The 27,004-nt window shown below is 37.9% G+C and overlaps 2 protein-coding genes across 2 annotated transcripts; one reads left to right on the top strand and one right to left on the bottom strand.

The window, feature by feature from the left end:
* Positions 1-1,453: 1,453 nt before the first annotated feature.
* On the bottom strand, positions 1,454-25,655 carry LOC107043757 (photoreceptor-specific nuclear receptor). The gene is made up of 7 exons (XM_015265369.1): positions 25,541-25,655; positions 18,668-19,106; positions 13,316-13,419; positions 9,173-9,287; positions 4,708-4,823; positions 3,568-4,065; positions 1,454-1,938 (listed from the first exon to the last, which is right to left on the bottom strand). Exons 1-7 carry the CDS (start codon positions 25,653-25,655, stop codon positions 1,700-1,702), a joined length of 1,626 nt encoding a protein of 541 aa, XP_015120855.1. The 3' UTR covers positions 1,454-1,699.
* On the top strand, positions 5,110-8,011 carry LOC114841507 (centrosomal protein of 78 kDa). Its single transcript, XM_029126519.1, has 2 exons — positions 5,110-6,110; positions 6,994-8,011. Exons 1-2 carry the CDS (start codon positions 5,110-5,112, stop codon positions 8,009-8,011), a joined length of 2,019 nt encoding a protein of 672 aa, XP_028982352.1.
* Positions 25,656-27,004: the final 1,349 nt, after the last annotated feature.

Below are 27,004 nucleotides of genomic sequence, written 5' to 3'. Positions count from 1 at the left end.
CGGGTGCAACTACGAGAGGAGAAAAAATCTACAATTGAATGTACATTAAGGACATTTAACTCCCCGGTGGTTTTGACAAGTTGAGCATACTCCGGTAAATCTCGTTCAACTTCGGTGTAATTTATAAGCGCTGAGTGTACCGCAGGGAGTGAGTCCTTGCCATGTGGCAGAGTCGCGAGGGTCGGAGTCAGGGATTACTTGGCAATAAATAAATATGTACGCCCGTATAACCACCACCGGAGGGATGAATTTTCGCGTCTAAGACCCACTCGGCTTTGATTTCACTTTTGGAATTCCAGCGTGACGGGTTTTAATCCCCGGGGATTCCCCGGCCATTGTGACATTTAGCCCATTAGAATGTTCATTCTGGGGCGAACCAATATTTACAGGGGCGGGGATAAATTAACAAACAGTTTTATTCGTTTTGATATATCTCGTTTTAATACAATTAATTAAATAGTGTAATCGTTACATGATGAATCACTTGAATCGTTCAATTTTTGACGATATATTCACAGCTACAACGACTTTATCACAACACGAATTATTTGAAACGTCGATGTGGTAATCACATGGCGATATATGTCGACGTTTTCGAATTCTACGAGAATTAATTCAGGGGTGGAGGGGTAAGATGGAATGAGATAGAAATGAAAGTTCAAAATGAAGATTTTGAAAAATGTCTCAAGATCTACAAACGATGGAAAAATTATTATTCGAAGTTAATGTGTTAAAAATTGTCCTTCAGTTTCCAACAAATTAAAAGTCAATTTCACACTTTTAGCCATTTTTTTGTCGTTTGAGTTCTGTTGCACAGAAAAGATTTCTCATTTCACCATTTCACCCCTGAATTACCCAGTAATAAATAAATACATTGATATACATGACTCCTGAGCCCCTCATTAATTGTCAATAATTGCCATGCATTCGTTATTGCATTATCAAAGTAATTAGTAACCTTACACATCTAGGATTAACATTTCGCTATTTTACATGATTATTAAATTGTTTCAGTTGAGAGGCCGACATAATTCATTTATAATTCTTCATAGTATTTTTACGGTAATATCTTCAATAGCGTTTAGGCCCCCAGCTCAACACAACTACGCGGAAAAATATTAATCGTCTCCGTTCTCATTAACTCACGTGCTAAAAAATGTCATAGAAAATCCTAGGGAATTCGCTGTAGAACTCTATTGGATTTTTGTTGAACTTTGTATCAATTTTCGGCCGATTCTACTTGCAAAATCCTCTCAGTCCATTTTTTTTGTCACTAGAATTCGTTTTTTTCCAAATTCGACTTTTTTTATAAAACTTATTCTAAGAACATATTTTCTATAGAAATTCCTTGGCTCAAATTTTTTAAATAAAATTGATGTCTTCCAATGGAGAGAAGGAGTGAAATACAGTGAAAAAAACTTGTGAAATTCATGCCGAGGAATTATTATAAAAAATGTCTCGATAGAAAAAATTGTATAAAAAGATGACATTCTACTGATTTTTCCTGTAAAATAGTTTCTATTGCACGTTTCCTACAAAAAGGCGCAGTGTAGCTGCGGAATTCATCAGTAGAATCCGCCGAAAACTAATAAAATTCCCAATAAAAGTTCAATAGAAATCCAACAGAATTTTCTATCGAATTCGCTAGCTTCCTCTGTGATATTTTTTCGTGCGCGACCGTTCATTCGTGAATAACTACTCAATTCTTGTACATATCACACAGGACTTTCTCCATGGGAGTGTTACCAATCGTCCTGTGGAAGTAGATTAATTCTACTCGAGCTGCTGGAACTGTTCTCAATAGGGGCAGCATCAGCAGGAGTCTTCCGAATCTTGCGGGACTGCCTGGTTGCTGGGTTCGTGCGTGCTGGCCCAGCATCACTTGGGCCTGGTCCTGCAGATTCTCGATTTGACTCGAATCTTTCAGTCCACGAGTTTCTGCACATGAAGAGAAGAGAATGCAGTTGGAACGGGCGAATTCATTCGTGAGGGACTGTTTTGGGGCCGGTATTTTTGACAAATTCAAGAAAAAAAACCGAGAAATCGTGTCTATGAATTCTTATGGAAAAAAAACCAACAGAATAAGTTGTATTGAAAAAAGTCTATAAATGTTGATTTTTCTATACAACTTATAAAAAATAAACATCCATAGTTTTTTACATCTGTAGTTTTTCACTACTGATTAATTAATTATAATTAATTAATCCGTATAATTAATTAATTATTAATTAATTAATAATCAATAATAATGTTAATGTCGGTAATGATAATGTTCGTAATGATAATTTTTCTATAAACAAATATGTATTTGAAAACCAAAAGAATCTTTCAATGGACTTCTCACCAGTGATAATACACATATCAATCAATCATAATTACCGTTAAATTGTGAAGCTAATTGTGAAATCGTGTCTATGAATTCTTATGGAAAAAAAACCAACAGAATAAGTTGTCTTGAAAAAAGTCTATAAATGTTGATTTTTCTATACAACTTATAAAAAATTAAAATCCATAGTTTTTTACATCTGTAGTTTTTAACTACTGATTAATTAATTATAATTAATTAATCCGTATAATTAATTAATTATTAATTAATTAATAATCAATAATAATGTTAATGTCGGTAATGATAATGTTCGTAATGATAATTTTTCTATAAACAAATATGTATTTGAAAACCAAAAGAATCTTTCAATGGACTTCTCACCAGTGATAATACACATATCAATCAATCATAATTACCGTTAAATTGTGAAGCTAATTGTGAAATCGTGTCTATGAATTCTTATGGAAAAAAAACCAACAGAATAAGTTGTCTTGAAAAAAGTCTATAAATGTTGATTTTTCTATACAACTTATAAAAAATTAAAATCCATAGTTTTTTACATCTGTAGTTTTTAACTACTGATTAATTAATTATAATTAATTAATCCGTATAATTAATTAATTATTAATTAATTAATAATCAATAATAATGTTAATGTCGGTAATGATAATGTTGGTAATGTTAATTTTTCTATAAACAAATATCTATTTGAAAAACAAAAGAATCTTTCAATGGACTTCTCACCAGTGATAGGCATATCAATCAATCATAATTGCCGTTAAATTTTGAAGCTGTCAATTTTTAACATAAATCTTCTATTTTAAATATTAAAGTAACCATCAATTTGTACATTTAAATTTCGAAATATTCTATCAATCAATAATTTACGTAGGAAGATTGACGATTATTTGGATAATCGAAAATTAAGTACCTGAAGTTAGAACTAGCTTGCTAACTAAAAATATACGTTTCAGTATTATCAAATATTGTATTCATCATCAATCGAAAAATTTAGCTAATAAATTCTATAATATTTTAAATTTCTTAAATATAGTTAAACTTTGAACAATATAACGAGATAATCCTTTTTAATATTGCCAAAATCTAATATTATTGCCAATCCCTGCTTCTCACAGAATTCCAATAGAAATTCACGAGAATTTCTTAGCGAGAGCGTTAGGTTTTCCATAAAAATTTTTTTACACCTGAAATGATAAATAATTGATAAAACTATCAATTACCTGGTCTGAAGAGCACAATAGCCTTCATACAAGCAAACTCAGCCGGATCGACCATAACAGCCTTGTATCTCTGAAGTGTATCATGCAGGTGTCGAACATCGGCAGCCACTTGACTAGGTTTACCCCCATTTGGTGTGTGCATCCCAGAATGCGGATGAGAGTGTGGCGACAGTGTCAACGCTGTGAGCTCAGCAGCACTGAAGAGTGGAGACGACTCGAGTGGAAGACACCATTGCACTGCATTCAAGAGAAAAAGCTCGGACCACGCCTCCTCGAGCAGAATCACTTGATCGCGAAACGGTAAACTTGCGAATGACGGGAGATTCTTGGCCCATTTAACAGCCATGAAGAGGAGACGGGCACTAGTCTCGTATACCGTTTCTGCACTCGCTGGGGAGTATAATGAGGGCATCACGGGGGGCAATTGGGGGCACAAATTTCGCTGCGGTGTTAAGGGCTCCTCGTTTGTCACGTCTATGCTGTCTTCTGATGCATTGCCTGGAGCAGAACATGAATAAGAAGAAATGGCTTGGATATAGACATGAGCAAAGAGACACGTGTAGAAAAATTTAATAGAAAAACTTTGTGAATTCGCTCAAAAATTCTATTGGGATTCTATTAAAATTCCATTGGTTTTTGCACTAATTCTATTAAAAATTTAATAGGCAACAGTTACAGATACAGATTTAGATTTTTGGATATGAATATTCTCTTGGAATTTTTTCTATGAGAATAATTCAGTAACGAACCGGTAAAACGGTTCAAGTCGACTTAGCTCTCTACTGATTTTTTGAGGAATCTCTCCGAATCTAAAGGAGATAGCGAAATTTTCATAATGAGCTTTTTCATAGATCTCAATTCGCGCTACAAACAAGGTTATAACGAAAATTTTGCTATTTGCCTTACATTCCGAGATATTCATTGAAAACTGACCAAAAGCTAAAGTCGACTTAAACCGTTTTACCGCTTCGCTACTGAATTGGGCATGAATTTTCCAAGTTTTTTTCAAGCGGATCCTGTAATGTAAAACAAAACAAAATATAGCGGAAAAACTTGGAAACTCCGTGGCCAATAATTTTAATAGAAAAAATCTGAAGAGAAAAATACAAACAGAAATCATAAAAAATAATTCCGTCATACCATCCTCCACATCCTGCCGCGGCGGTGAAGAGGTGCTCGTCGTATTGGGAGTGGGTTGCATCGCCGGAAGTGGCATGGGCGCCGCATACCGTGCCATAGCCAAAGAAACCGGTGGTCTGCAACAAAAAGCCCCCAACCCCAAAAATTAAAAACTCCCCAAACATCATCAACTTCACTCAACTCCCGCATTTTGTTTCCGGTTTTATCGCGTCAAGCTACATGTCGTGCCTGCCCAACCCCCTTTTGTACCCCTCTTTTTACCCTAAAATCTCACCTCGCGACGCGCACCCCCGTCAAATGCTGTCCCCCTGAAAGCCGAATGCCCGAGCCGAAACCGAGGACAATCACCGCCAAAGGTTAGACAACAGCCTCAAAATTGCAACGTGCAAGAGTAAACAGGACATGCGGCGACCTTGGCGATCGAAACCCTCGGTCGCCGCGTGTCCCCCACCCGAAAAGACAGCCCCAAATTGTCAGAACTTCGCCACATGCTACATGGAGCTCTGCAGACAGCAGAAGCTGCGACCACTTCCTGTCATCTGCGTGACCCTCCCCCACAGCCTGGACTTCACGACTGATCGAGTGAAGATGGACGACTGGGGGCCGATCCTGCACTCGCTGTCTCTAGACAGAACCCTAAAGTCGGTGAGTGTCCGAAGCAGATACCAGTGCCGCAAGCCTCTGGAGGAAGTCACCTCAGCGGACAAAGCCAGAGCGATCGGCAAAGCTCCCATTGTCTTGACCCGCTACCTCCTGGAGTGGCTGTCCCACAGTGTCGCCCAGTGTGTCCGGAATTCCCCTGCACTAACATGTCTCGAGCTGGAAGGGGTTCCCCTCCCTGACGACTGTCTAGCCGCCTTGTGCGTGGGATTAGCTTCCACGGAAACCCTCCAGCATCTGTCGCTGAAGCGGTGCTACATTGGGGACAACAGCTGTGCCCTGGTCTGTCGAACGATCGCTGATGTTCAGAGCATTCGATCCTTAAACCTCAGTCAGTGCGACCTGACCAGCTACTGCGGACCTGCGCTGGCCTCAGCCTTGTCCAGGCAGAAGCTTCTGCTTTACCATGACACGTGGAAGGACTCCCTCAGGTACAGAGAACCGAACATTGACGCCATGCCAGGATTGAGAAGACTCACTCTCAACGACAATCCGCATCTGGGGGATTCCGCTGTCGCCGAAGTCATCGACGCCATTCAGGACAGCTTGTGGCTGAAAGCTCTGGATCTTCAGCACTGTGGCCTGACAGACGCCATTGGGAACGATATCCTTCAGCTGTTGGAGCAGAACACCACTCTTGAAGTAGTGGATCTTCGGGGGAATGCCAATTTGAGCGACGATATCGTTGGAGAAGTCTTCAAACGACTCGACTTCAATCACACTGGATGCAGACTGGAGTACAGGTTGTTAAAGTTCAAAATTCTGAACACTTCGTTGTCAATAGATTGCCATTTTCTTTTTATAATTCCGTCGGTGAGGGAGGATACTGAATAAATTTTGACAGCAGCGCCGATATTTAGAATTTCATAGACACCTTCGCTCTATATTTTGTCCCTTTTTTATCACTAAATTACACATGCCCTTTAATTATGAATGTTTATATCACTTAATGAAGGGACTCACTGCCATGAGGTTTCTCGGCTGTTTTCGCAGCAACACATTTAGCCCTTGCATTTCTCCAAAATTATGGAAGGATTTAAGGAGGGCGTTGAGGGGAGATTCTCATTGGTTATTTCATTGTTTTACATGTTCTCATTGGGAATTTTTTGTGAGAGATCGACTCAGAAAATTTAAGTGACGGTATCATAATTTTTCACAGGAGATGAAAATTACGCAACGCTCTGGAAAAATTCCGTGATAGTTCCGTAAAATTTCCTTCAACCACATTTCGCTCCGGAATTACGGAAAAGATACGTAATTTTTATTGAATATTCCCCTCCGTGTAGAGATTTTTTAGTTCGAATTTTCTTATTGGCCATTACTGGTTCTGAGGGATCAATCACACACGTGTTGACACGTTCACCCTTGCACGGGGGGACTTTCCGAAATTTTATTACCGTCTTGCGAGAGAAAAACGATCACAAATTTCCCTATTTCTGAGGGACTGGAGAAATCCTGCTCTTCATAAATATCAGAACTGAGAATTAGTACAAAAACACATCACCAGAAGTCGATTTCGATTTTTATGATATAGAGAGATAGAGAGATTTCGTATTAATGTCAACGTAAAAATGTTGCGAAATGTTCTATTACCATTCGACTTAACACTCATTGATCGTAACGTAGGTACTTCAAGGTCTTGCAGAGGGACAACAGAGCTATTTCGGCTGGTGATGACCGACGGGAGAGGACGGAAGGGAATTCTGCCTTGCACAGGCCGAAAAGCGCAGTTACGAGGAACAAACGATCTTGTCAGGCGAACGCCTTGCGGAAGGTTCCTCCGGTGGTTTTGGCTCCTAAAAGAACGAAGCTCAAGCCGCCGATCCCACACTTTCCTGTGCAAAATGGCAGGGTGAGGACTGGGGCTGTTGAAGCGAAACCCACGAAGCCGGTGAAGCCGCTGCTTCACCTGGACCTTCAGACACAGATAAAATCGACGATGGATGAGGTAGAAGGGACAACGATCGAAGACGAGAGCGAGGGGTATCGAGAGGAGAAGTCTGCAGAGCTCGAGGAGCTACTCGCGCACTTGGCGAAGACTGAGGGCTCCGAGGAGAAGATGATGAATGAGATGAAGCAGATGGAGGTCCAGCTGAAGGAGGAGAGGGCCCGACGAGAGGTCGCGGAGATGAAACTGCGACTGATGAGACGTGACCTGGAAGATCTTGAGAACTCCCTCAAAGCCAAGGAGATTGCGACTCGCGGGTATCTCCTCATAAGCCAGAAATCTCTGGACGAAATCGCCAAGTCCTTTGAGGAATTGCTGAGGATGCTGGAGGACGGGGCAGAACGGAGTGCTGGCTGGAGGGAGACGGATGTCCAGGCGAGGGAAGTGTTGAAGCGAAAGGTGACGTTGCTCCTGCGTAAGACAAAATCGGAGAAGCTTGAGAGGAGTATTTTGGAGCCGGAGTCGCCAACGAAGGGGGTCAAATCCACTGGGGACGTGAGCACGACATCACCGCCTGTTCCTTCGCAGTTGGAGAGACAGGTTGGCGATACTGGCGAGGGATCGTTGATGGAGGACAGCTGGAGGAGACAGGGGCTCGTGAAATCGTCTTTCTCGCCTTGTGAAAGGGCAAGGGCGCTCTTCAAACAGATCATCAATGGCGATGTCGTTCTCAATCTCCACAATCGGATGAGTTAGTCGGGGTGATTTTGTACAAAATGGGAAACGTGAAATTCCTAGGTGACGGTGCTTAGGGGAGACGACTCTCCGCAGCGTGATCATCAGTGATATATAAGATTTAAAATTACTTATACGGGACTGGATATTGTTAACGTACGTGGGGTACAAGCGCTAATAAAACTTGGAATGTTTTTCAAATGGGCTTGAGTTGATATTAATCGGGCTGTGATTATTATCGGGAATATTTATCGAGTTGTTAACTCGTTGGGAAGACCTGGTGATACTATGCCTCTATGACACTATTGATTATCCCGTTATTTCCAGTCCGCAAAGCGTTACCTGAAGTGTTTCCAACGGTCAAGTGGTCAAAGGTAATTTTTCATGATAGATCATGCTCGGCGTGGCGTGGTATCGCGGCATATAGATGTTGTGGCTCGCGATGTTGAAGATAACGCTCAGCCAAGATCAAACGTGGTAACGGCGTCCTTTCTGGTGTGCCGTCGCCTCTTCACCTATTCTCAGCGCTCAGATTGTTTTTTTTATAACGGCTGTGTGGGTTTTGTATTTTTATGCTTTAACCCATAAAGCAATCGGTCGCGATTATAAGGAGCAGTCGGGCGGGAATTTCAATCGTTCAGGGAGTGATTTATGGGAGGGAAATATTCCATCGAAAAACCTAGCGCTTTTCGCGCAGGAGTTTGAATTCTCGGTGATTTTTTCAGCCAAGCCTGGGAAAAGTCATTGTAAATGCCACGGTTTCCACTGATTTTACTGTAGAATTATGTAACAAGTGGGAAATTGCTCTTGTATTGCATATAGTATAGTTATTTTTGCTGATAAATTAGCAATATGTTTCCGAATGGTTATTTTGCACAGCATTTCCTCCTATCATGGATAATTCATTATGTATTTCATTTTATTAAATTGAATGAGATTTCTTTTCAACTAATTTTGTCCGATTTTCAACTAAGTTGAATGTTATCATCATCATTATTCTTATTATCCATTTCTTCTAGACAACCGATTGTCTTTTTCACGGTTCTATCTCTCCCCTCAGCTCTTCGATAAAATGTTAGTCCAAAATGTTAGTCAATTTCAGTGGAAAATTTTCAACAGTGCAAATACCTCGGACTAAAATTTCTAAATATTCTAAAAAAAATTTTGAATTGAGGCACTCACCCGAAAACTCCAACAGCAACAGCAGCTTCCCGCAAAGCTCTCTCCTGATCCATTTCCACCAAAGCCTCAGGTCTAATTGTCGCGGTATTCCTCGGCTGTCTCTCGTTCTGCACAGCTGCAAATGAACCAGTCAAAATTCCTTTTTATCAGACTAATTCTTTCATGTCCAATGGTTAATGTACTAGCTGACAATGGGAAATAATGAATAATCAATGGCTACCATAATCCATTTATAGCGAGTGATGTAACCATCGGGTGAGCTGATTATCATTGTCGATTGGAGTTGTGATGGGGGTCGAGACATCGTACTCACTACCAGCAGCAGTTCAACCGTTCTCCACCCACTTTCACCTAACCATTCTCATCCCTCATTTCTATTTTCCGCAATTTTATTTGATATAGTTATATCAGACTGTTGGGCTGCATTTGACAGCGAGGCTAACGTGAATTCCTTGTTTTGTATCTGACGCGTTAGGTAACTCGCAGTTATTATGGCAGAAGTATTGTTCTGATACCCTTCAAAAACGGGGGAAGGACGCTGAATGGTAATCATCAGTGTGTGTAATAGCTGCAAGAGTTGAATTTATCGCTTTATTCGGTATCAAAAGATTACTTCGAATTTTAAAATTCATGTGAATGCGACCCATTAAGGATCGAAATAATAATTTCCCGAGCAATCGTCTTTCCTTCATTCATTAGAATTAGATTTTTCTATGCAACGAGACCGAACGCGCGCTACAGCGCGCTGTAATTGTAACAATCATAATTGAAAATGTCAAAATTAAATTAATCATGAATTAAATTTGCCGTCTCAGACGACGAACCAATGAGGAATTAGCGTGACAGACTTGCGAGATATCGATAGTTAACGACTTTAAGTGTATTTTCTTTTTTGAATAGAACTTATACTATTGGTATTTCCTCGGCTCAAATTTTCCAAGTTTTTTTTGCTTGATTCTTTTAATGAAACACGCAGGGGTCGCGAGCATGTCACTGAGTATCTAATGTCTTTTTTTTTTCGCCATCAATGCATTGATGGCGGGCTTCCGAATGGTCTGAAATATTGCAAAAGTTTATAGCTTCACAACACTAACTAGCAGCAAAAATTTCAAATGGTTACTGCCAATATCTTTGAATATCATGCTTCAAATTAATTCAATCATAGATTAAAATGTTTGCTTTAATGTCATTACATCGAAGTCTAAAAATGATTACGATAGCTTTATTGGTTGATTTGATTTTTATGATGATTGTTGAAAATTCGAAACTTCGAAATGAGAATTCGAAAATTCGTAAGTTATAATAATAATAATGATGATGATAACATTGAACTAAGTTGAAAATCTGACGAAATTAGGTGAAAAGAAATCTTACTCAATTTATGTACAAAACAGGGATAGCCAAATTTGTAATATTTTATTACGGTTAAATATTGTAGCCATCAATTAGATGACATCACTCTTGGAATTTTTTGAGTACTTAAATATCATCAATTCAAATATTCACATTTTCAACTATTTTATCAATCAATAATCGAGGTAGGAAGATTGATGATTCCTTGTGTAATCGAAAATCCCCTTTCAATAAATTTGAATTATTCATTTAGTAGTAAATTTACAGTTTCATATTAACAAATTTTGAATACATCATTATTCGTAAAAAATCAGATTATCAATATTACTTTATTTGAAAAATTGAATCAACATATTTTAAACCTTCAATAATGTAAGGGTCAAATCCTTGTAATATTACAGAAATTTAATATTGATGAGGATCCCTGGTACAAAATAACCATTCGGAAGCATATCGCTAATTCATTAGTAAAAATAACTATACAGGAGCAATTTTCAACTGGTTCACCTGAAAATCAGGGGTGATATTACCAGATACTTTCATCCCCGGCAAACTAAGAACAACTTCATTTGCGTCATTTAATCATCTCTGCACTTTGTCCCTCGAATGATGGGCGTATGAATACGAAATCCCACAAGTAGACCACATATATCCGTTCATCCGTTGTCGCTTGATGCGGTTCACCGCTCAGCCAACGTGTGATACATACGCGGTAATCGTTGCTCGGGTAAAGTTGCTATGCAAAAGGGATGGTATGGGGGGATGAATTTGCGTTCCTACTCTCTCGTATGTGTGTCTCTCATCGTGACGCGTCATTCGCTTCGTAAACACTGCGGTCGTTAGCGAATGGTCGCGTGGCCCGACGCCTGAAGGGTTAATTGGAGGAAATAAACGTATACAGGAGGAGGATGAAAACTACAGTGGGCATGAAGGGGCGCGTCCTCCTCTCGTGAAGAAGCGTTGGACATTATTTTTTGCCGCTTCCCTTTCTTTCTCAAAGTACTGTTGCATCAATTACCGCCCGCTGGGTTCATGCAAATGAGAGTGACACTGGCAACGTTTATCTTTTTTACTTTTTTTGGGGAACGATGGGGGTGTAATGGGGTAAATTAGAGAGAAAGAGCGGTTAAAGGAGTTGATGTTGAAAAATATGAAAGAACTCGGGGGGAACCTATTAAGCTGCTCAGCACGCCACAAGTAGAGGTGACATTTTTTTAATTATGACATTTATTTCTATGCAAATGAAAAAAAAACTAAATTGCGATTTACTCTACAAAATTGTTTCAATACTTTTCATGAACCAGAATTGATTTTTAATAATGCAATGTAATCATTAAATTTATTCCAATGCTAATCGAATGAAAAGATTCCGTTTTTAAATAATGATTTGAAAATTGTATTAAAAACCGAAAACCCGTTTCACTTTTTTTCAAATAATAATCCTCGACAAGGAAAAAAACGGTAATTTGAATTTAGAGTAAAAGTCTTCGCCCTGAAAATAGGAAGATAAGACCGATGTACATCCAATTTTCTGTTTTACGACATCAAGTTTGGTAATAAGAAAGTTAGACGGGAAGAGAGAAAAGAACGAGGATTGTAAGGGCAGGTGCGGCAACCCGTCGGGCAGAAGTATTAAGAGTTGAATCGAAGACGCGACACTGTTTCCCCCTTGTACGTGCGCTATATTTATGGAGAGAACGAGACCACGGGAGCACACAGGGCCCTGCGCTGATTGATTCTCGTATTATAGCCGATTGAGGGTACAAAACCATTCCGTCATATGAGAACAAAAACCAGAATTTTCTGTCACATAAAAAACTATCATAAAAGAGATAAAAATGCTAGTGACACAATAGAATGAAATTCCACTGTGAAAACTAGTGTCTGAATTTGAGTCGTTGAGACTTGCATTCGAATTTAAGACATTAAGACGACATTTGGAATGGCGTTAATTAATTAGACGCATTTTTGTGTTTAATGTCATAAATTAATACCAAAAAAAACTTTGCCTTGAGATTTCAAAGATCTTGAGGTGTTTTGTGTGGAAAAAGTAAATAATGACATTCATCTGGAATTTATATAGAATGTTTATAATCACCATTGCATTATCCATGAATTTTCCTAGAATTTTTTCGGATTTCTTTTTCGCGTTATTAACGATTAAAGTCGCTTCTTATTCATGAGCTCTTATGGAGATTTTTCAAGTCTCAAATTGATATTTTCAGGTTTTTAATTGAGACTTTCGAAAGTCTTAACTTGAACTTACAAAAATCTCCAGTTCAGTGTCATCCCAAGTTTCCGGACATTTTACAATGATTTTATTATTATTCAAACTTCGCAGATCCGGATTTGAATTTCGATAGTGAACCGATAGAAAATTTGAAAAATTAAGAAAAATTAGAAATAATTTTAAAATGTCAATTTTTGTAAATTACGAGCATTTTCTATAAACAATCAATTATCCACCATAAAAATCATGTGTTCGAAATCGATTTCATGCTTTAAAAAATCATAATTCTGTGCAAAATGTAGTTTAAATGACGCTGAATATTCATGATTTTTTTTCAAATCCTTGTCACGCAATTTAATTTGATGATTGAAAAAGGTTTAATCTATAGTGGCGTCTGTACCAAACTATAAAAGATACTTGGATATCCTTAAGATTTTTGAAAGACCCAATTCGAGATCGTAACTTCGGAATTTTGAATGGAAATTTGTTCTGTTTCTATATGAAGACGTCGTTAAGACACTATTTTTCACAATGTTCTCCACAGAAATCATCATAATTACCATCTTTGTTCATGCCCATTTGCATGCACTTCTTGAGACGACACGCTTGGCACTGATTTCTGTGCGCCTTATCCACAATGCATCTGCCAGTTCCCGCTTGACATCTGAAATCAAATGAAAATTACTTACTCAACGAATTTACTGGGAAAGTACACGTTCCACGGCATTATCATCGAAAAATCACTGAAGTGTGTGTGTTGCAAGAAATGGCGTTAAATTCAATTTGCCCTCACTGTTGAGAGACTAATTTTGTTATCCTTTACGGAAGAGAGCGGGAGCGAGGGTCACGTAGACTCTTTCGTCTCTTCCTCCTCGCCCCCCGGTCCTCCACGTAATCCTCGAAAAATCCTTGCACTACTGGTATTCCTCTGCGCTCCGCAGAAGAGACCCTTCACGCGGTAATTCCTTCCGTAATTCTTCACAGAATGAGATTAGATATTTTTTTCTGATATTTTCACTGAAATTCCAGGGATTTTTGGAATTGAAAAATCACATTGTCCACTCGTTTTGCCATAATTTAATGAGAAAATCAATGGAAATTCGAATTTCAATTTAATTATTCAGTGAAAGTTACACTGAGAGAACAAATTTGTTCTGACGAAAAATTAGGTTCCTCTGAAGAGATCTTTCGTCGTGTTGAATCATTTACTTGTGAACAAAAAAGAAAGTTTTCACCAAAACACGATAATTTTTGTAGTAGGAATTGCTCTCGAGAAACATGTATCTATCTCCCGTGCAAATATATTCAACTAAATATAAACACTTATAATTTCCATGGAGCAAATGATAATTTCAACAGGAAACTACAATTTTCTTGCCGAAAACTATCTTGTTGGAAAAACTAAATAATTTCGAGGGGACAATTTTTTTGGAAAAAAAAAATTCTTTCCTCGTCAATGTATTCTTTCTATGGTATATAAACCTATGGAGTTCTCTCAGATCAAATGATTGTCGTGCAATACATCATATATTTTCCTGATCGCAACAAAAATTTAATTTTCGTCAAAGATATGAAATTTTCTTCTATCAAATCGGCTAATTCGTTCTCTCAGTACTGTCTCCTCCCGCCCTGACGAAAAATTGTTCATTTTCTCAAAAAAAAAAGTGAAAAGGAAGATAACTTTAAAGATAATCCGATAGTTTTCTGGTTAGTGCAATTGCAACGTAAGTCAGTCACGTTGTAGAGAAATGAGGGGTTAAAAAATGACACAGGAATTATCTTGTCCTGGGGCCAGTGAACGAGCGTGAACACACGCACACAGACACTGGGCTATCCACGGGGTAACGTGAAGAGGGTGCGTGTCGTCCTGGCAGGGGTCGCACAAATTGATTTGCGTTCACACCCCAGTGGAGCACAGGAGAGAGAGAGAACGGGAGATTGTGCCTGGGTGTGTAACGTCCACGCTCGTGTGCGCGCACTCCTCATTCCATTCAATACGTATTCACCCTTCAGAACCACATCATACATTTATTTACGCATTTCGGTCTCTATATTTCCCCTCCTCTTAACCATTGCTATTGGCATTGTTTGCTTTATCGAGTTACGCCTTGAATAACCGGAAGCATCTGACGATGATTATGTTGACTTTAAAATCAGAGTTATTAATATGGTATTGAATGAAAAAATTATCAAGAAATTATCTAGCTGGAAATTTTCGCTGCACGTTTTGGGAATTTTCATGACATTTTAGTTCCACTGAAATTTCGGGGAATTTCGTCATTAAAAAATCAGAATCGCGTGGAGAAATCAATGAAAACTCTAAATATATTTTTTTTAAATCGATTTATCAATTAAAGCTCACGTATGAATAAGATGCAGGATTTCCTAGTGGAAATTCTACAGCAGATCTAGCAGATCTAGCAGAGATTTAATACAGCATTTGCTGTAGTATTTTTTATACGAAAATCTTATAGCGAAATAAAATCATACAGCCTATTTTCCTGTAGGATTACTATAGAATTTGTTTTAGAACATTTTATCTGAAAAGTTCTATAGGAAAGGTGCGAATTTTCCACAGGATTTGCTACAGGAAATTTTATAAGATTATCTCATGGAGAATTCGAACAACTATAGGGATTTTTGGACAGAATTGCCTGCGGGATGTCCAACGCTCAGAATTAAACCTACATTTCCCGCGTAATCTCCCTCCCCGGAGGAAAAATGAAATAATTGTCCTCCACTAGGTATCTGAGTACACGGTGGACAATCATCCCGATTTTTGGGAACAAAGTGGTACAAGCGATCGAAAAAACTCGAATAAAAAAAGATAAATCGATAACCGACAGCTTTAATTGCATCTGCTCGATCTTCGGGATACACCCGTGTGAATCCGCTGTGTCCCCGGTAATCCAGCGATTGTGGGCGCGCGTCGGGACGCATCTGTCGTGGCGGTATAGTATACGACCTCTTCCCCTTGCGATCCCATCGAGGAAGTAATTGGTTATCTGTGCGAAGGCCTCTTCAGTCTTTACCGTATTACGGAGCCATCTGACAGCGATGTTTCACTTAAAGGACCTTTGGGAATTTTTTTATTCGGAATCTATTTCACCCATAAATCCCTGTATTCATGGATTTTTCTTATGTAACAAAAAAATTGTGATTATCTTGAAACATAATTATTATTTATTTGAAAACTTACTGATTTCATCAAATGGAGTTTATTTAATTCGAACTTTCAACCATTTATTCAATCTCCGTATTTCATTTCCAGAGTTTTTTCTATTTAGTTAATTTTCCATACACTTCAACCAAAATGTTTCAAGTATATCAGATGAGTAATCGAATTCACTCCAAATAAAGGATTATTACACTTTAACAAATCGATCGCCATTAATTCAAATTCAATCCATCAATTAGTTTTTTTTTATTTTTATTTTTTTCGAAAATCGGTTGTCCCACGATAACTAAAAAAAATGTTGTTTGGATGTCCTTTTGACCGAGTTCGAAGATGAAGGCGATAGCAATAATTGTTCAAAATCAGAATTCCGGGGATATCTTTGAATATTATTCTTCAAATGAATTCAATCATAGCTTAAAATGTTTGTTTTAGTGCCATTAAGTCGAGGTTAAAAGATGATTACGATAGCTATGTTGGTTGATTTGATTTTTAGTTAAAAAGAAATCTCTTTCAGTGTAATAAAATGAAATAAACGATGGATTGTACATGATAGAAGGAAATGATGCGCAAAATAACCATTAAATTACTATATGCAAAGCAAGAAAACAATTTCCCACTTGTTTTGTATTACTCTTGCAATGAATTCCGTAAATGCCGAAACCTCCAGTTCCAGCCATTTAGTGTCCCATTACTCCAGTTTTTACTCTATTCAACGGGTCAATAGTTTGTGTACATATCACAGAGCTCGTCCACGGGGAATATTAAAGAAAGTCGACATGTATGCGTGAAGAGTAGCCCGAGCAAGTGATTCCAGTTGAGAGGGATACGATGGAGATGGATCGTCAATTCCCCAATGGGGTCTCGTGTGTGCAAGCAGCAGTAATAGTCCCTCCAACAGTTCAGTATTCCCGGGGCTTTGGGGGCCCCAGAAATTATGCCCAACCACCATAGCCCAGGGTTTATTGTTGACGGTATTAAGGATGAGCCCACTCAATGCTGGACCACATGGCACTGCACAGCTATAACTTTCAACGCGTCGAGAGATACATACACGTCCTTCAGTGGAGTATCACGAGCCCCCAGTGGGTATCACGAGCCAAATGTTTGCTCGGATATGTTGTGTTGCTGTTGAGGATTAAAAAAAAGAAACACCAAACTGACGAGTAATTTGATGGATGGGATGGCGAGACAAGTGGAGGTGGGGAGTAATGCCATGATAAAATCGTTTAGAATATTTCACGGCTGTTGAGCTCGGTGGTAAGCCCCTGCTGGGATTATCCGTGGAATAATTATGTGCATATACGTGGGAGTCGGCAGGTTTTTTTGTGGGGATGAATATGGGGTATCAACAATTTGATGATTCTTCGAATTATCGTCAGGTTTGTCTCACGAACGACAAAATTTCAAGGAAAACCCAGCGAGTTAGAGGGAAAATTCTACGGAATTCCTGGTGAAAACACCATTTGTTTTTATTGGTCGATTCTATCGAGGAATTCCGCAGCTTTACTGTGCGTTTTCTTCATAGAGAATGTTCGTTCGGAAAAAGCGAAGAATTTCATCTTTCTAGACAACTTTTTCAATTCAGAAATTATCTAGGAGAATTCGTTAACATGAATTTTTCAAATTTTTTTTACAATTTTCCTTCTTTGTTCATTAAAAAAAATTAACAAATGGAATTTAAAAAATATTTTCCTGATATTAAATCATTTTTTCCCTCAACGCATTATTGTTCTCCAATGTTCCTTCAGTTTAAGTAGCGAGAATCAATAATAATGCAGGCGGGTTAAGAGTGAAATGTATGTCCTTTAAAAATGACATTTTTCAATGTTCACTAAAAAAGTTGGATTTTTTTCTCATTAACCCTCGGTCACTCGCGCTCGGCCGCTAGCTTTCATCCGTCGCACGGTTAGCGCAGCGCCGCTGTCTTAAACCAACGGCAGTGAATTAGTATTCTATTCATTTTTTTCATTTGTGCCCCCGCGCAGCACAAAAAGTGCTGGTTTAAAATTTTGTCGGCTGAACTAATACATTTTTTTCCACTAGTGAAGGGAGAATTTTTATTGTATTTTTCAACTTTTTATTAAGTGCACGCAGATAAATTTAAAAAAAAATTGTAGTGCTAGCACAGCTCAAAGTGACCGCCAGAAAAAAATTTCAGTGCCGGAACTAGAAATTTTATTGGGGAAAACGTGAATTTTTCCCCGTATTTCTGTGAAAATTTCACAGAAATCTCCGGAAATTTTAGCAGAAATACCGAGAAAGTTTACCTTAACAGCACTAGAATTTTTCGCAGCCGGTGGATTGTGATTTTTTCCAGTACTCTTACTAGAATTCAGTAGTGAAGCGGTAAACCGAGTTAAGTCGATTTTGACTATTAGCCAGTTTTTGCTGAATATCTCGGAATCTAAGAGAGATAGCAAAATTTTTCTCATGACTTTTTTTATAACGCTCTATTGGCTCTACAAAAAAGGTCATGACAAAAATCTTCCTATCCCTTTTAGATTTCGAGATATTCGTCAAAAACTAGCCAATAGTAAAAAACGACTTAACCCGGTTTACCGCTTCGCTACTGAATTTTTCTATAAAATTTCTTTCCGTGTGCGATTGGCACCCTTAACGACGCCACCCCGAGGCACTTGGACCCCCCGATGCTCCCCAACACGCCTCCACTACGTGATTCCCAACTCGCAAAACAGATTCATTCGGAATATTAAATCGGAATGAAGCAACTCACCGGTAGATGAGCTTTCTGCGGACGCTTCTTTTGAAGAAGCCACTGCAGCCGTTGCAAGCGAGGATCCCATAGTGCTTCCCCGAGCTGGTGTCCCCGCAGACCACGCAAATCAGCCCCAAACTCCGGGGTTTACTGCTGTGCTGGGGCTGTTGCTGCTGCTGCTGCTGTTGCTGTTGATGGGACTGAGTGAGCTGCTGCTGCTGCTGCTGGACGTGCTGTTGCTGCACCTGGAGGAGATGGGAGTGACCGTTTCCCAGGGCCGTCAGGTACGGTGATCGCGCCATGGGGAAGTCTGTTGGTATTCCTCGACAGAGAGGCACTGGACACTCTTGCACTGAACGGGATGCGTAGGGGTCGTGACTCGAGGCCGAGCCCGTCGTGCCCATGGGACTGTAACGCTCCGGGAGGCCTGGCGATATCACACTCGATTCTGCTGAATCTGGGAAAATTCATTTTTATTTTTATTGAAAAAATAGACAGTCTTTGCGGAGATTTGAATGGGAAAGGGTTGTTTAGGGGGGTTGTGTTGGAATGAAGATTTCACGTACGAAAACATGTCAGAAGTTTAGCGCGTGCGCTAGAAAATTCTGTTGGATTTCTATTGCATTTTCTATTTGTTTTTGACTCAATTAAAATTGTTGAATGGGAAATATTGTATCGAAAAAAATCAATGGAATTTGATTTTTCTAAAAAACTTCCTTGCCGCAAACTTTTTTATTTGATTTTTTACCAATTTTTTCTCTGATTTTTTAGATTCGTGGTTCAATCAACAAATAAATAAATTTGATTAATGAAAACAGGAGAGGAATAAAGTGGAAAAACTTATAAAATTCATTTCGAGGAGTTTCTGTAGGGAATGCCTCAATAGAAAAAGTTTCTCAATAAAATAGTATCATTGGGCATTCTCTGTAGAAAACGCGCAGTAAATCTGCGGAATTCTTCAATAGAGTTCACCAAAAATTAATAGAATTTTCGATAAAAGTTTACGAGAATTTTCTCTCGAATTCACTGGGTAATTTCCATGCAATTGTTGTTTGTCCGTTTTGAGGAAAATTCGATCCTTGTAATTGTTACATCCCTTTAATTATTATGTGTAATAGATTATTGAGTGATAGATCGAAACAAATTTATTAAATTTATCCAATAACCCACTCCATTGACTTATTTTTATTTATGAGAGATCGTCGGTGTTTGCTTATCCGACGGTCTGACGTACGACTCATGGAACGGCGAAGTAAAAAGATGAGAACAAAAATAAACATTGATCGATTGTTGTACCTATCGATATCATATGCCAGACTTTACACAAATGTCGTCTGATACGAGTGAGACTGGAAATGACCTGAGTTGCAAAATTGAAACATAAGACGGAAAACAATTGACGGGAAATTTTGTCTTTTGAGAGTAAATTATTACCGGTTCATGTGTTGTGATCCATAACAATGCATCTCTCGATTGGGATAGGTAATGCGTCATGAGGATTCGTAACATCAATAATATTCAGGCAAACATTTCTTGCAGGTGCCGTGTGAGTAGCAAACAACATCAAATTTTTTCAATAACTTTCGAGGAATTAACGACTTGAATAGTTTAATTTTCAGAATGAATTTAAAAATTCATTACAATTTCGGAAAATTACTCTTCCATTTAGCGACGACAGGAGATTTCACGATTCTAGAAAGACTCCCCCCGGTGATCTACACACGAAACCCCTTAATCAATCTTTAACGTATGAGAAATCCCTTTAACCTGAGAAATTCAATTTTGAAAATTCAATTCACTGTCAAAAGCAACAGCTACTGAATTCTCCAAAAAATTACAACAGTGAATATCAAGATACTTCCATCACTCAGTGATAGGAATATCAACCAATTATAATTATCGTTAAATTGTGAAGCTGTCAATGTTTAACATAAATCTTGAAATTTTAAATATTAAAGTAACCATCAATTTATACAATTAAATTTCGAAATATTCTATCAACCAATAATTTAGGTAGGAAGATTGACGATTATTTGGATAATCGGAAACCAAGTACCTAAAGTTGGAATTAGCTTGATAACCAAAAAATTACATTTTAGTATTATCAAATATTTTATTCACCATCAATCGAAAAATTTAGCTTATAAATTCTATAATATTTAAAATTTGGCAAATATAGTTAAACTTTGAGCAATATAACGAGATAATTATTTTTAATATTACCAAAATCTAATATTATTGTCTATCCCTGCCATCACTTCACCCAAACTTTTTCAAAACCTCATTTCTCGATGTAAATGCTGTTTGCCTTGGAGTCAAGCACTGGAATCCCCTCGTACCCTCTAAATCTCCAGAGGGAAATGGAAAACAGAGATGAAAAAAATGATGTTGTATCCGAGTCTTCCCCTCCAGAAAACACCACGAAAGCAATCGCCTGAGAAATTCCCACTGTCTCAGCCACCGGAATTAAGCCATACTTACTATTCATGCCCACAATTGATGAAATTAAACGATAAGGTTGAAAGTTTCGTTCAGAAGTGTGTAATTATTATTCTCCGAGGATTTATGCGAATCAAGTCCAATCAAATTTCGCCAAATACGTGGCCCTGCATTTATGTATGTATTTCCATCCCCCCGTGGTCTTCAACCCTCTTGACATAGAAAAACGATTTCTGGGATTACTTCAGGAGACTGTCTCAATTCAATTTCATTGCTTTGACTATTCACCCGATGGGGGCTCCAAAGAAGATTTATGAATTCGTCTGAAATGTCTGTCGTTTATGCAGTAATTGCCGTAAATAATACATAATATGTTACACAGAGAGAGAATCAATATTATAACGCTAATAATTCAGTAGCGAACTGGTAAAACGGTTCATCGGATTTATCTCGCAGTTGAGTTTTTGAAGAATATTTCCGAATCTAAGAAAAATAGCGAAATTCTCGTAATTACATTTGTTGCAGTTCTCAATCGGCTCTACAAAAAAGATTATAACAAAAAAATTTCTATCTCCCTTAGATTCCGAGATATTCATTGAAAACTGGCCAATAGTCAAAATTGCGTGCAATTGGTAATTGAAAATGAAATTCAATGGAATTTGCAAATGATTGGGAATTTAAGGCAATTGAAGTCTGCATTATTCCACAATGTTCAATGATTTTAGTTCTCATATCAAAACACATAAAAATTTCAAACTTTTTCCCTTGAAATTTCTAGAGTAATTTAATAATCCGAAACAGTTTTTGGGAGGAAATATTGCTGAAGGTGTAATTGGAGGTGAAACAATTCTTTATGAATACATTATTGGTGTTTATTCGTGATTTGATTAGACGAAATATTTTTCATCGATACAGACATCACCAATTTCTTCATCTACCCTTCACATCCATCGAAGTAGGGAATAGGGAGAAAGTTTAGCGATCCTCAGCATCACCGATAAAACATCTGGGTGCGAGCAGTCACTGAAATGTGATTTCCGTACAATGGAGGGGGTCGACAACAGTGAATTACTTCTCGACTACTCGCTCACACCACTTACTTTATTAGTCACGCTTTTCATCAGGGTTCTGACTTGATGGGATTTTATTTGTCCCGCGAAAGAGATCCACCAATTTGTCATTATTCATTGGGTAAAGGAATGAACAATTATGAGAATCAATAATTAACGATTTAGGTCTGAACGTTTTTATTTTTTTAAATTTATTTTTGTGTATTTACATTAACTCATTATTCAAATTCTGTTTTATTATTTATTCATCAACCTTTTAATTCTCTCATATAATTCTTGTTTCAAAAATACAATTTCGGTTGATGAAATCGTAACTTGATAATATTCCATGCAGAATGAAAAATAAAGTACTGTTTTTTCAAATTTTTTTCCATTCGTTTTTTTTTACAAATGATGTGTCAAACCTTAGTAGATGACTGCTATTCATACATTCACATAAAAAACATGCGTTTCCCCCCCTATTGTTCATTCCTCAAAGTCTTCATGTTTTGAAAAAATAAAAATAGTTCTCCAATTTAAACAATTTTATCCTTTCGTTTCTCCGTTATTTCGGGGTTGCGAAAAATCGGGATGAATGTACAATGTAAAAGTTGTACACCAGTAAGTAATATCTCCCAGAAATTCACTCGAACACACCCCCAAAGTATCGCAGTAACGTTTCAGAAGGCATAGGCTGCAATGATCCCATAATACCGGGGCGCAGGTGGCGCTCGGCAGCCCCGCACCATCCACCAGCATTGATATGCTAATGAAATTTGACGCCCTTACCAGTGCGCGAGGGAGGCTGGAAATCTACTCTACGGGTACGTTCTTCGCCCTGCAGTTTTTTATTATCCTCTCCCTCTCTCTCTCCCTCGCCCGCGAGTCTCAGTTTAACTCTGTCATTGCATTCCGCTCGACGCCCAGTCGAGATTTGATTACCCTAATGGCCTGATACTCTTGTCCCTTTGCATTGCCCTCTACTGTATTCTGTAATTTTTTGATGACGTTTTCATTGTTTTGATGTCCCAAACCGGTTGTCCCTTTTCGTCTTGCACTATTCAATTGTTTAATCTTTGTATTAACTATCATTCACTACTTTTCATTGAAATTCATGTCAACTTTTATTTTTGAATATGAAGACGGGTTGGTCTAGAGTTGATAATTTCCTGATGGCATCCTCGCTCATTTTTCCAGCTCCACTGTTACTACTTTACAATAATAATTTGTTTTAAATTATTGGAGCAGAATGAATAGCTAAATTGTTTTGAAGTTGTCGTCATTACACGCACGAAAATATTCCATTGAAAAATCAGTAGAATTTCATTTTTCTATACAACTTTTTCTATTGATACATTTTTTATGGGAATTCCTCGACGTGAATTTCCTACGTTTTTTCCACTTATTTCTCTATTTTTTCATTGAAGAAATCTAATAACAAAAGTTAGGAAATTTGCACCGAAGAGTTGTATAGAATCATCGAATTCTATTGATTTTTCCTGTACAATATTTTCCATTAAACATTTCGATCGAAAAAAAGCGCAGATGAGCTGCGAAATTTTTTTATGGAATCAGCTAAAAACTATTGAAAAATTCAATAGAAAAACCCTGCGAATTCGATTTTTCTGTAAAACGTATTCTATTGAGATATTTTCTACAGAATTTCCTGGGCTCAAATCTTCCAAGTTATTTCATTCTACTTTTCTCTTCTTTTTACCAAGAAAATTAAACAAAAAAAACTTGGAATATTTTAGCCGAGGAAATTCTTCAGAAAATATTTCAACAGAATAAGTTGTAAAAAAAAACTAATTCTATCTGAGTTTTCGAGGAATATTTCAAAATCTACAGCAGATAGCGAAATTTTCGTAATGACATTTGTTGTAGTTCTTAACCGGCTCTACAGAAAAGGTTATAACAAAAATTTAGCTATGTCCCTTAGATTCCGAGGTATTCATTGAAAACTGGTCGACAGACAAAATTGACTTGTACCACTTTACCACTTCGCTACTGAATTAAATTTTCTTGCTTTCATGACTTGAGCCTATTGTGCCTTCCCTAGCTAATTTCGAGCGGAAGATGTGAATGAAATTTGTTCAGAGGAAATTTTTTGATGACATGCTTATCATTTTGCCTATCACCACCATTATTATATCTCCAAACAATCACTGTTGGGCTTTAAACAGCACGCGCGTTACACGTATGTACCTGACATGTTATCTGTCGTATTATTCCAACAGGTGTAGAAATCATTTATTTGTCTCTCCTGCTTTCATTCATTTGTTAGTTTGACATTGCCACGCAGCCTTGAAGATTTATCATATATCAAAACAAAACATTAACTCGATGCATGAGTAATTGTCGATACCGTTAATTCTTGAATTCTTGACTCTTCATGCACTGCATTTCTCAATGTTCGAGGAAATAATATTCGTCACGTACCAACGGGTGATATTCCACGGCGATTAATTCGGGAAAACATGGCATTCCACTTGATTAATCCGTCGGGATTAATTGTTCATAAATTCAATAAATTGGCGCATTTTGATGCATAAAATAGTTGAATTACTGTTTGGATTGAAAATGAAAATATAAAGTTCATTGATGCCACGAAATTTTAAGAATGATGATTGAGAATTGTTGTAGTTTTGAACATGTTTGGGTTTTCAAACAAGAAAACATTTTTAGTTAGATATTTCTGTTCCTCTCTCTCTTTTGTTCGCAATATTTAAGGGGAGACTACTAGGAGTTTTACGAGTCGCGGGCTATTGAAATGCGATTTTTTATACAGTGAAGATCGATTACAAATGTCTAAAAATGAATAATTAGTGCAAAAAAAAATTTTTATTGTTCGTTTGCCCCGCAGACGCCTAAAATATTTAAAATCGTTCAGGGCCTCCAATTCCTTAGCTACAAAGGTTTCTTTTTTTTTTCAAAATGTTTGAAAAAATATGTGCAATAACAATTACGAATTAGTTTTTTAAAATTCACCTCCTACGCAGCTAATTTCGTTATTCTTTAAATAAAAAATTGCACCATTCATGTAAAATAGCCTGAAAAATGTTTCGGAAAGAATCGAGAATACATTTTAAATATTTTAAGGATCATTTCCGCATCAACGTATTAAATTCCAAAATAAGCTGAAGGTCAAAAAATTGCTCTCCTCCATATATTTCAAATATATTGAGCAAATTTGTGACTACTTGAGAGAATGCAACATAAAAGTGCAGAATAGACAGTAATCAACGACAGATCTTAAATTTGAAGGGTTCATACGAATAACGCAGAACAAATCAGTGTGAATAATTTTACAATAAATTGAGCACTTTAAACAATCAAAAAACATCCTGAACGCTGTACCCCATGAATTTACTCCTCTCCCTCCCTAGATTTCAAAAAAGCTCACCATGTCGAACGCTCAGCGGACTAGGACTCCTCGGATGCTCGGACCCGGTGTCATTCTGCGACGGCTGCCGCTGCATCTGACTATCCGAGGCCCCAAGATTAGCTGTCCCATTCATCTCCACTCTCACTTGTCAAACCAATCAAACGGCCAATCCCAACAACTCCAGTGAACTAAGAATTACAACAAATCGCGATTCACTCGACAAGTCCCTGAGTTCTACCGACACTTGAATTTCATTTCTCTCTGATTCAATGTTCCACTCGACTTCACTGAAAACTCGAGACTTTCCGCGTGCTCATTATTTATCTCTCATCTCATTGTTTATTTTGACACCTGTCAAGTGTCATGCTCATGGAAACACTGACGATCAGTTAATTTCGATCTGTCAATAAACCGATTGATCCGTGAAAATTAATTAATTTTTGAATTATGCCCCGTGGAGAATTGCCCGTGGGCTATCACCTCTCGTCACGCACTCGTTTTCCGTTGTAACACGTCAGGAGATAGCGGCACGGAGCTTTGGCAGTTCAAGTAGAACAAGTACCCGGGTATTGCATGCAGCGGTACCCGATTGGTCGGACTGTACTTTTGAAGGCGGGATCAGGAGGCAACGGGAGAAAAACAACAAAACTGGGGATACGAGGATTTAACCTATAGCCGCTACGTTTGACGCGGCGTCGCGGCGCAGGCGCCGCGGCGAGACTGCACCCCCCCTGCGGGTGAGGGTCTGTGTGGGTGTGCGGGAGACGATGCCCCTTTGGACGGCTTTATCATCTGGGTGTCTGACTAAGACGGTGTGCGCTGCCATACTATCTGCTGCGGGGATTCGTGGTTCCCGTGAAAAGGGGGCAATTGTTGATCGTTGGCGAGCAAGAGGATGGCCGAGGGTTGGGGTGCAGCGGCTGCCTCTGATGGCTGGGGATTTTTTAAATCGGGGGGAATTGGAGGAGAATTCGCTAAGAGAAATTGTTGGGTTTAAAGTTGTATAAATAAGAATGGATTTTTTTTAAACATTATTTTTTTACAGCGCTCTGACTCGGTTTTGAGTGAAGCATGAAAAAATTTAATTGTAAAATCTAGCGCATTCGGTGACAAAATCTATTATCTATTGGATTTCTATTGAACTTTCTGTTAGTTTTTGACCGATTCTATTGGAATGTTCAATAGAATTCGATTTTTTATAGAAATTCCTCGACTCAAATTTTCCCATTTTTTCCTTCTATTTTTTTTTTTTTTTTCATGAAGAAAATCGAAGAAGAAAACTTGGAAAATTTAAGCCGGCGAAATTCTATAGAAAATTTGTCAATAAGATAAGTTGTACAGAAAAATCGAATTGTATTGACTTTTTCTACTGAACATTTCACTAGAATCGGTCAAAAACTAATAGAAAGTTTAATAGAAATCCAATAGAACTATCTAGGGAATTCTCTAGATTTTGTTATCAAATTTTTTCGTAAGTGGTGG

The sequence above is a fragment of the Diachasma alloeum genome, unplaced genomic scaffold, assembly GCF_001412515.2.
Source record: "Diachasma alloeum isolate Michigan unplaced genomic scaffold, Dall2.0 Dall_scaffold_00627, whole genome shotgun sequence".
In the NCBI taxonomy this organism is placed as follows: domain Eukaryota; kingdom Metazoa; phylum Arthropoda; class Insecta; order Hymenoptera; family Braconidae; genus Diachasma; species Diachasma alloeum.
This window is presented reverse-complemented; position numbering and strand designations above follow the sequence as displayed.

Excerpts from the sequence above, each read along its gene's own strand:
- LOC107043757 (XM_015265369.1), bottom strand. The coding sequence starts at position 25,655 with ATGAATGGGACAGCTAATCTTGGGGCCTCGGATAGTCAGATGCAGCGG. Across the intron at positions 13,420-18,667 it reads CGCAGAAAGCTCATCTACCG|ATGTCAAGCGGGAACTGGCA; the intron begins GTGAGTTGCTTC and ends ATTTGATTTCAG. Across the intron at positions 9,288-13,315 it reads AATGGGCATGAACAAAGATG|CTGTGCAGAACGAGAGACAG; the intron begins GTAATTATGATG and ends GTTCATTTGCAG.
- LOC114841507 (XM_029126519.1), top strand. The coding sequence starts at position 5,110 with ATGCGGCGACCTTGGCGATCGAAACCCTCGGTCGCCGCGTGTCCCCCA. Across the intron at positions 6,111-6,993 it reads GGATGCAGACTGGAGTACAG|GTACTTCAAGGTCTTGCAGA; the intron begins GTTGTTAAAGTT and ends ATCGTAACGTAG.